The 11,782-nt window shown below is 34.1% G+C and overlaps 1 protein-coding gene across 1 annotated transcript in view; it reads right to left on the bottom strand.

The window, feature by feature from the left end:
* Window positions 1-9,614, bottom strand: part of LOC120354322 (mucin-5AC-like) — a 60,381-nt gene extending 50,767 nt beyond the window's left edge. Inside the window, exon 1 of the mRNA XM_039441287.1 lies at window positions 9,565-9,614. Within this exon, the coding sequence (XP_039297221.1) occupies window positions 9,565-9,570 (6 nt within the window). The 5' untranslated portion in view covers window positions 9,571-9,614. The remainder of the gene's footprint in view (window positions 1-9,564) is intronic.
* Between the last annotated feature and the right edge of the window lie 2,168 nt (window positions 9,615-11,782).

The raw sequence follows: 11,782 nt of genomic DNA, 5'->3' as shown, positions 1-11,782 counted from the left end.
GTAGCGATGTTAACAGCATAGTTGAACTGTAGACACGCATGTGTAAACAGCAAGCGCGCGCGCGCAGCAAGAGTTATTATTATGACGACAGCAAAAGAGTCAATAGCAATAGTTAACTTTGATAATCTAATTGTAGATACAAAACAAGTGGGCGGCAAAAATTGTCTAGATAGAAAAAAGCATGGTGAGTTTTTGCCAAGTTCAGCTAGAATTCTAATTTGCGGTGCATCAAATTGTGGAAAGACAAATGTACTGCTGAATTTAATATTCGATAAAAATGGATTAAAATTCAAAAACCTATACTTGTTCAGTAAGTCTTTGTATCAGGAAAAATATAAACTATTGGACATTGTTTTTTCAAAACTCAAGTGTGTAAACTACTATAAATCTGACAATATTGAAAGTATACCGCAACCAAATGATATCGACACTCATTCACTGATAATTTTTGACGATTTGAATGTTACACGTGTGCCGCAAATACGTAATTTTTTCACAATGGGCAGACACAAAAGCATAGATTGTGTGTACTTAATTCAAAGCTATGGCGCAATTTCAAAACATCATATCAGAGACAATGCAAATATGCTGATTATTTTTAAAATGGATATGCACAATTTAAAATTAATATTTAGGGATTTTGTCGGAACTGATATGACATTTGTTGCATTCAGAAATCTATGTTCACATGTATGGCAAAGCGGAAATCATAGTTTTATTTCAATTTTCACTGAGTGTAAACCAGATGCTGGTAAATATCGTAATTGTCTTGGTAAGTATATTGATCCAAGTGTGTATAGCAGCACCAATTGACATGTGTCAATTCTCATCATTTGTTGTTGAGCCAGTGTAGGTGAAAGAACTAATTATCGTTCTACTACTACTACTAGCAATATGCGTAAAATTAAATTAAAAAGAAAAAAACAAAGAGGAGGGCGCCGGCGAGGACTAGTGCAACGTGATCATCATCGTCATACTAGTAAAGTAATTGACAGGATAAAAGGTTTGCGTAAGTCAATTATTAATAAACATAGATCATTAACTAGTATGATTAGGGAAAATGATACGATTAGACAAAAATCATTAGAACCAATTATCAATCCACTAAAACAATTGAAAGATACACTTGTACAACATGCACACACTAGTAGCAGCAGCAGACTTAAAGAAGAATCAGAGGACGATGAGGAGGAGGAGGAGGAGGAGGAGGAGGAGGAGGAGGAGGAGGAGGAGGAGGAGGAGGAGAAAGATACGGCCAAGGAAATGGATGTGGATGAGGGTTTGAATAGATCTAATGTAAGTGATATTTTGAATAAAACAACAATAACAGTGGATTTTATTGATGAGTATATACGTGAATTTCATAATGAAAAAATGAATAATTGTATATCTTATGGTATATGTTATGATAGTAAAGTAAATGAATACTATATGGGTGTAAAGGATATTAGTATTGCCAATGGTTATTTAATTATCGACAATAATAATAAGTATCGTTTAACAGTTGGTTTGTGTGAACTTCTATTTAAAAAACAGCCTGACCAGAAACTGTACACAGAACGTGATTTAAGAAAATATCGTAATATATTGCAGCTCACCGCTGCTCATTTAGATAGACGCGGTTATGTAAAGAGAAATACAGGCTATAAATCACAAATTATTCAATCTTTATTTCCATCGAGTAGTAGTAGGAAAAGAAAAAGATCTAGGATTGATGATGCAGCAGCTGTTAGTGGTATGGGTTTTATAAGAAATGAATCTACTAGTCGACAGTATGTCTACTGGGATAATCCAAATGAACTGATAGACAGATTAGATATTCTGCTTTCATCACAGCAGGCAGGAAATAGATCACATTCAGTTGAAATAGCTTCTATTATTGAAGAACTGAAAGAAAGTGGTATTATATTAGGTGGCAATGTTGCTGCTTTTAGTCGTTAGTATGTGTTTAACACTTGACAAGAATAGAGATGTCGGGCAGTAGCGCCGCCACTGCAGTGAGTAGTACAATAGATCGATTTGGTAGGACACATCATGTGTTTAATACAACAGCACCATTAGTTTTAAACAGTGGTTGTGAATCATCAGCAGCAGCAGCAACATCGTCATTAGTGGCAGCAAGTAGAGAATATTTAGACAGTAAACTACTTGAATTATCATCAAATATATTCAATAAACTTCAGTCTGATCCATTGTCACCGCTAGTTAACAGAGAATACTTGGACAGTAAATTGCTTGAAATATCATCAAATATATTCAATAAACTTCAGTCTGATCCATTGTCACCGCTAGTTAACAGAGAATACTTGGACAGTAAATTGCTTGAAATATCATCAAATATATTCAATAAACTTCAGTCTGATCCATTGTCACCGCTAGTTAACAGAGAATACTTGGACAGTAAATTGCTTGAAATATCATCAAATATATTCACTAAACTACAGTCTGATCCATTGTGGTCGCCGTCGCTAGTTAACAGAGAATACTTGGATAGTAAATTAAAGGAAGTTTCAACTAGTATAATACAAAAACTACAGACTGATCAATCATCACCGCTAGTTAACAAAGAATACTTGGACAGTAAATTGCTTGAAATATCAACAAATATATTCACTAAATTGCAATCTGAATCATCTGATTTAGTAGATAGGAAATATTTAGACAGCAAATTACTTGCAATATCAACTAGTATATTCCAAAAACTACAGTCTGATTTAATTACTAAAAAAGTGTTTGAAAGTAAATTGCATTCAATGTCTGATATATTGAAGGAGATAGCACAACAAAAACAGTATTTCGATTCACAATTGAAAACATTGTCTAAATCAATTAGTGATGATATTGAGCTAAAGTATGTTAGTAGATCGTTGTTTGATCAGAAATCAGACGAATTGAAGACATTATGTGAACAACAAAGTAAAAACAATTGTTTAAAACATGTTGATACAGATTTGCTAGAAACTAAATTGAAAGAATTAAAAGACAATCTAATTGCACAAAATAAACTTAACTTTATTAACAGGCAAGATTATAATTTGAAAGTAGTTAATCTAGAATCAACATTCAATATTATGCTGGCTGAGGTGCAAAAGAAACTTGATGAAAAAAATTCAGCTTCTCACCAAAAGCTAAAAGATGACATTATGCAGATGATTATGAAAGGTGAAGATTTTCAGAAATATTTAAATGAACAGTTGTTCAACTTTTCATACTATTTGATTGCACAATATGTAAAAAAGAGGTACATCTTTGACATGAGTGAAGCTGTACAACATAATTTGAATTCTGATCAGGTGCAAGAGTTGTTTTTGAAAAGAATGTTCAGTGATAGGCGACCAAGTGATGCAGGAAAAAAAAGAAAAAAATATGACTGGGAAATAGATTAGTAGTAGTTTGAGAGATTTTAAAGATTTTAAATGTGGGGATATTTTTAATATGCAAATTAAGCAGGTGTTAACTGGGGCAGCAGATGTCAGTTAACACCTGCTACAACAAAGATGGCCGCCGCTGGGGAACCGTTGGGGACACCTGCTACACTTCCTATTGGTTGGGGTGGTGGGGGCATTAGGGAAGGGGGACGCCATTTTGAACACACCCATGCTGGGTAGGGGAGATGGACACCTGCTACAATGGCCTCTTCCTATTGGTTGGGGTGGTGGGGGCACGACGCCATTTTGAACACGCCCCTTGCTTCCTATTGGCTGGGGGCGGGGACAAAATGGCCGACTGGGGCTGGGGGGGTGGAGCAAAATGGCTGACTAGGGATGGGGGGGTGGAGGGGGAATGGCTGACTAGGGCTGGGGGGGTGGAGGGGGGCGTGGCCACGCCCCTTGATTCCTATTGGCTGGGGGCGGGGCCAAAATGGCCGACTGGGGCTGGGGGGGTGGAGGGGGGAGGCCACACCCCTCGATTTCTATTGGATAGGCAGCTCTCTCAAAACCCCACTACTGATGATTTAGTGTTTGTCTAGCTTAAAATTGATATTTGAAATTGTGTTTTATATTAGAAAAGTTTTGTGTAAAAATGAATTGTGAAGAATCAAGAACGCATAGTGTGCAGAAAACAAAATTTAAACGTGAAAACATTTGAATGTTGGTGAGTACCATTTATAAGTGTTTCTGGAATGTTTCTTTTTGTGTGTGTACGATAATATTTAACAAAACCAAACTTGCATGTTCTCACTCCTCTTAGATGTTGATTCAAATTTTGGAAAAAACGCTTCAGCAATGTTTCAATGCAATCATTCCCCAGTGGTGATTATTTCTTCCAAAAAGATTCACATTATCCCAAATAACTTTATCCCAAATAACGATTCTTGTTTCTATTTGTAAGGACAAAGAGAGAAGATTTTTTTTTCTTCCTAATAAGTTGACTAATGAGATTCGAATGAAAACTGTAATAGTTAACGATTTTTTTAGACTAACAAATTCACTGATCTGAAATAAGTATAAATTGAGTAACTATTGTGAAACTAGTGTTTGTTCAGCTTAATTACTATTTGTGAATTGCTTAGAAAAATCTTGTGCGTCTAAATAAATGTATATATATATATATTAAATATTTGATCCTAATCCTTACCTTGTTCTGGTGGTTAATCAGCAACCCAATGTCAGGAGAAGCTTGCTTTAAACAGACTGAGCAGTCAAGACAGCTCAACTGTTGGATAGATTCAGCAGCTATAATGTTTAATGGAAAATAGCTAGTTTTCTGTGGGAAGAAAAATAATATTCTGTCTGAGTGATTTATCATAGCTAGTAGATGATGTCATTAATTGAACAATTACTCAACAATATAAAAATGAATATTGAAGAATTATCTTGATGAAAGTGAACTCTTTCTCTGTAGAATAGAATGATGCGTTGCATGAATTCGAATATAATTATGTGGTATGTATATGCTCACCTCAACTTATTGTATCTTTCCACAAGTGAAAATACCCTAGTGTTAGCAGCAGTCAATTTTTTGTCAGTGTGTAAGGAAGATAATCATCTGGAGAATAGTATTTGTTCTTCTCTTTATGATATGCTATTACTTTTCCATATTGCTTCAAAAAAAAGGTAAAAGAATATTGGAATATATACAAAATGTACGAAATAAGATTAGGAATTGGGATAAACCACAATATTGTTGCAGGAATCCTTGCTAGTAAGAAATCAAACATTATTCTATATCAAGTGTTAAAACGCTTCTCCCGATGTTTGTCTAAGAGATAGATTTATGAATGTGCAATTCTTTGCAATTTCTACAAAAATTACAACATACTACTTGACAAGTCTCTATTGATGATATAAAATTGTATTCCCTTTTGATTAGAACATACCAACTTTGTAGTAAAGTGCTTGGTGAGAGAAGTACAATAAATTATCGCTAGAGTGTGCTTTTCATAATAATAATAATAAGCTATAGCAAGGTAATCTGTCAGTAGTGATCTTGTCTTTGGTGATACAACATCAAGCTACTGTACTGAGATGGATAATATGTTTGGTGCGGCATCAGTGGAGTCTGAGTTAAAGTCTTCAGATTTTTGCGTTCAATTTATTATAGATAGACATTTTAATCAATTAAGTGAATACCATTCTGTTCCTTTAGAAAAAATGAGTTATCGATATAAATTAAGTGAACTCTTGGACACACCCCTAGATATATTGCAGCATTTAGCAGAAAAAGGATGGACAAATCTACAATATTTAACTTTTGTGAGAGATTATGAAAAATTAGGTTTTTGGTTCAGTGAAGGATATGATCATATTGTTGTTTGTGATTTATATGGTACATCATATGATAAATTCTGGGGGAATGGTGATATCCAAGGGTCATGGAGATGTGAGTGTGCAATTCTTGAACAGTCTATCAATAGAATTAAGAAGGTTATCATAGAAAAAAATGCTCATTTAACAGAAGAACAATTAAATCAACTTATCTGGAATTTTTTACGAAATTCTGCAGACAAGACAGGCTTAGAACAGGATTGACAAAGAAAGATCAAAACATATAAGTGTATGTGTGCAATATTGTAAATAAATGAAATGCATCAACTTTGCTACTGTAATTCATTAGGTTGGTTGGTTAAATATTCAAATGCGTTATTTCATTGATGATAGAACAGATAAAAAGCACTGACAAGATAAGATTCATGTTTGAAAATGTGTGAAGGTCCTCTTACTTCCATGGTGAAGGGAGTTCAGTAATTTCTTGATAGAGCGCAAACTATATAAGTATTGCATTTTTCAAATTCTACTCTTTTGAGGTTTTAGCTTTGATCAGTTAACATCTACAATGGCTTCTGATTCTGAGAAGAAAACGCGGTCTATTGGGACACAGCCTAACCTTTGATTTGCTGTGTCCTCCTTCTCCTCCTCTGCCTCCTCCTCCTCCTCCTCCTCCTCCTCCTCCTCTCCTCCTCCTCCTCCTCCTCCTTCTCCTCCTCCTCCTCCTCCTCCTCCTCATCCTCCTCCTCCTCCTCCTCCTTATCCTCCACTCTGACTCTGCTGATTGCTTCTCATGTTATCAGATCATGAAATCATGATGAAAAAGAACTCAGTGTTAGATCTCTTTTTCAAGTTGAGTGGATTTTGGAGCATATGCTGTGAGTAAGAATAACATAGACTCCCACTAGTAATTTACAATCTACACAGAAAAGTTTTCTCTCTATTTGTTATGCATCATGACAAGACTTCTGTAATCTTTCAGATAATATACTTGCATATTCAAGGTTGAATTTATGCTCAGATTGCACATGCACTGAGTCAACATAAAAGTGTAGTTTTCCTAATATTTCTGATAAAGGAAGAAGCAAAAGCTCGCAAAATTATTCAAGATTCGGTAATCTGCAGGTTCTTCCTTTTGAATTGAAATTTTTTTTCTCTGCACACTGCACATGGTCTGCATCTTAACAAAAAGGGAAAATTGAAATTGGTTGAAGAAATGTTTGCAGTCATCAGCAGTGCTGACATGGATCAATCAAAGCCTCAAATCTGTTTCTCCAGACAGGGTAATGTGGACCATGTTCTTTTGTCTAATTTGCTGAATCATGAAGGATTTTCCAATGTTGATGCGGGTGATTTTTTGGGAGTCGGCACTCAAGCTCTTTGTTGGATCCATCACAAACAAATGAAGAAACTATACATATGTCGGTACTAATATAGAGAAATTAAATGCTTCCTGCCCCTTCCCTCCAATGCAACATACATGAGCAGTATGATATTTCAATGCTTGCATACAATAAACACATTGAATTTCTTGTCAGTTATAGAGAAAGCCATATCTTGCAAAGTTTTTCTTTTCTGTATTTGAATAGAATTGACATTTTTTCATGCTAAGCATTCTATTCACACTCTGTCCCAATAGACCGCGTTTTCTTCTCAGAATCAGAAGACATTGTAGATGTTAACTGATCAAAGCTAAAACCTCAAAAGAGTAGAATTTGAAAAATGCAATACTTATATAGTTTGCGCTCTATCAAGAAATTACTGAACTCCCTTCACCATGGAAGTAAGAGGACCTTCACACATTTTCAAACATGAATCTTATCTTGTCAGTGTTTTTTATCTGTTCTATCATCAATGAAATAACGCATTTGAATATTTAACCAACCAACCTAATGAATTACAGTAGCAAAGTTGATGCATTTCATTTATTTACAATATTGCACACATACACTTATATGTTTTGATCTTTCTTTGTCAATCCTGTTCTAAGCCTGTCTTGTCTGCAGAATCTCGTAAAAAATTCCAGATAAGTTGATTTAATTGTTCTTCTGTTAAATGAGCATTTTTTTCTATGATAACCTTCTTAATTCTATTGATAGACTGTTCAAGAATTGCACACTCACATCTCCATGACCCTTGGATATCACCATTCCCCCAGAATTTATCATATGATGTACCATATAAATCACAAACAACAATATGATCATATCCTTCACTGAACCAAAAACCTAATTTTTCATAATCTCTCACAAAAGTTAAATATTGTAGATTTGTCCATCCTTTTTCTGCTAAATGCTGCAATATATCTAGGGGTGTGTCCAAGAGTTCACTTAATTTATATCGATAACTCATTTTTTCTAAAGGAACAGAATGGTATTCACTTAATTGATTAAAATGTCTATCTATAATGAATTGAATGCAAAAATCTGAAGACTTTAACTCAGACTCCACTGATGCCGCACCAAACACATTATCCATCTCAGTACAGTAGCTTGATGTTGTATCACCAAAGACAAGATCACTACTGACAGATTACCTTGCTATAGCTTATTATTATTATTATGAAAAGCACACTCTAGCGATAATTTATTGTACTTCTCTCACCAAGCACTTTACTACAAAGTTGGTATGTTCTAATCAAAAGGGAATACAATTTTATATCATCAATAGAGACTTGTCAAGTAGTATGTTGTAATTTTTGTAGAAATTGCAAAGAATTGCACATTCATAAATCTATCTCTTAGACAAACATCGGGAGAAGCGTTTTAACACTTGATATAGAATAATGTTTGATTTCTTACTAGCAAGGATTCCTGCAACAATATTGTGGTTTATCCCAATTCCTAATCTTATTTCGTACATTTTGTATATATTCCAATATTCTTTTACCTTTTTTTGAAGCAATATGGAAAAGTAATAGCATATCATAAAGAGAAGAACAAATACTATTCTCCAGATGATTATCTTCCTTACACACTGACAAAAAATTGACTGCTGCTAACACTAGGGTATTTTCACTTGTGGAAAGATACAATAAGTTGAGGTGAGCATATACATACCACATAATTATATTCGAGTTCATGCAACGCATCATTCTATTCTACAGAGAAAGAGTTCACTTTCATCAAGATAATTCTTCAATATTCATTTTAATATTGTTGAGTAATCGTTCAATTAATGACATCATCTACTAGCTATGATAAATCACTCAGACAGAATATTATTTTTCTTCCCACAGAAAACTAGCTATTTTCCATTAAACATTATAGCTGCTGAATCTATCCAACAGTTGAGCTGTCTTGACTGCTCAGTCTGTTTAAAGCAAGCTTCTCCTGACATTGGGTTGCTGATTAACCACCAGAACAAGGTAAGGATTAGGATCAAATATTTAATATATATATATATATATATACATTTATTTAGACGCACAAGATTTTTCTAAGCAATTCACAAATAGTAATTAAGCTGAACAAACACTAGTTTCACAATAGTTACTCAATTTATACTTATTTCAGATCAGTGAATTTGTTAGTCTAAAAAAATCGTTAACTATTACAGTTTTCATTCGAATCTCATTAGTCAACTTATTAGGAAGAAAAAAAAATCTTCTCTCTTTGTCCTTACAAATAGAAACAAGAATCGTTATTTGGGATAAAGTTATTTGGGATAATGTGAATCTTTTTGGAAGAAATAATCACCACTGGGGAATGATTGCATTGAAACATTGCTGAAGCGTTTTTTCCAAAATTTGAATCAACATCTAAGAGGAGTGAGAACATGCAAGTTTGGTTTTGTTAAATATTATCGTACACACACAAAAAGAAACATTCCAGAAACACTTATAAATGGTACTCACCAACATTCAAATGTTTTCACGTTTAAATTTTGTTTTCTGCACACTATGCGTTCTTGATTCTTCACAATTCATTTTTACACAAAACTTTTCTAATATAAAACACAATTTCAAATATCAATTTTAAGCTAGACAAACACTAAATCATCATTCAAGGATTCAATATCCATTTCATCATCGGTTGTGTGACGTCTCTTCTCCCACCTGGTGCCAAGATTGAATTAGAAGTGTATTTGCTAGCATACAAAGTAGATGGCTGGTCAGTCTTCTCTAGTTTCCTTCAATATTTGCAATAAAGACTCTACATTCAGTTTGGTTCTTATTACTTCGTTTCTTATGTAGTCCAACTTAGTGTAACATTTAACTGCTCGAAGGAACCTCATTTCGGCTGCATGCAAATACACTACTTTCATAAGCTATTATTGGTTCAGCAATTAGTCTGTAGAGCTTCATCTGATCAGCTTGTCTTGTATAAACTCTTTATCATATACAGATGATACTGTTAAACACAGAAGACCAAGTTCAATTTGCACTTTTCATGTCAAATAGGATTGGTATGGACTTTGACATGATGAAAAAAGAAAAATTCAAGCTCATAGTGTTTAAAGGAAAGTCACCAGTTAGATCCGAGATAGTGCTTGAGAACCAAATTTTGTAACAAATTAATTGCTTCAATTACTTGGGATGTCATACAGACAAGGAAAGGTTTCATTGCTATAGAAGTTCATCAAACTTCTTAACAAAAACAGAAAATCCTTACTTGCATATTTCTATCTGAGAATAAAGCTAATGATTGATTGAGTGCTTTATTCGTGTAGATTACAATATATACTGGTTTTTACACTTATATACAATACAGCAAATTATAAATGAATTTACATAATATAGACTAAGAAAATATTTTTTGAAGTGCATATGATATGAAAAAAGCAGTTGTCAATAGCTGTAGCTAATATTGTTAAGCATCAACATAAATTGGTGGAGCTTTGGAAAGAATATTTGAAACATCCTTGCCATGACCTCTAGAACGAGAAACTTAAAGAGTAATAGGGGTTTAGCACATCTACAAAAGAGTTTCTTATCTATACTAGTCTGGGATTGCTTCTTTCCCATGAGTCGGTGATTGATTCACTTTAATCTGTCAGTATAAGTTGAATTGGGTTCTTACATCTTAGAGATTCATGTTGCTGATGTTGTCCTTGGAAGCTGTCTGAAGTAGAACGTGCTAATCTTTGACCGAGAGGAGAATTGGAGTATATCTTCCAAGGTTGTCTCTCACTACAATTGCATATGAGAGAGAGAGTTTCTTGTTGTGTTTTACCAGTACATAGAGTCAAATATGGTCATATATCTCTAGATTTCAATTTCATTTGATCTGATTGCAAAGAATATTAAATTTTCGATATAGTTAGCAATAACAAATAGAGTAATAAAGCTTCACCATATCGGGATTATCAACAGAATCTCAAAGTGAGTATTATTATTTCTTGCTTTCATATTACAGAATCGAACAGTGATTCAACAAGTTAATATGCAAGTAATGTGCATAACTATTAACTGAATCAGTAATTTCCAACTCTTGTAATGTGAACAGATCTATTAGTATAATTTATCAAATAGTTTCATCAAATAACTAACACTAACCTTTGATTTGCTGTGTCCTCCTTCTCCTCCTCCGCCGCCTCCTCCTCCTCCTCCTCCTTATCCTCCACTCCAACTCTGCTGATTGCTTCTCATGTTATCAGATCATGAAATCATGATGAAAAACAACTCAGTGTTAGATCTCTTTTTCAAGTTGAATGGATTTTGGAGCATATGCTGTGAGTAAGAATAACATGGACTCCCACTAGTAATTTACAATCTACACAGAAAAGTTTTCTCTCTATTTGTTATGCATCATGACAAATTCATGCTCAGATTGCACATGTACTGAGTCAATATAAATGTGTAGTTTTCCTAATATTTCTGATAAAGGAAGAAGCAAAAGCTCGCAAAATCATTCAAGATTTGGTAATCTGCAGGTTCTTCCTTTTGAATTGAAATTTTTTTTCTCTGCACACTGCACATGGTCTGCATCTTAACAAAAAGGGAAAATTGAAATTGGTTGAAGAAATGTTTGCAGTCATCAGCAGTGCTGACATGGATCAATCAAAGCCTGAAATCTGTTTCTCCGGACAGGGTAATGTGGACCATGTTCTTTTGTCTAATTCGCTGAATCATG

Source organism: Nilaparvata lugens, chromosome X (assembly GCF_014356525.2).
Source record: "Nilaparvata lugens isolate BPH chromosome X, ASM1435652v1, whole genome shotgun sequence".
In the NCBI taxonomy this organism is placed as follows: domain Eukaryota; kingdom Metazoa; phylum Arthropoda; class Insecta; order Hemiptera; family Delphacidae; genus Nilaparvata; species Nilaparvata lugens.
This window is presented reverse-complemented; position numbering and strand designations above follow the sequence as displayed.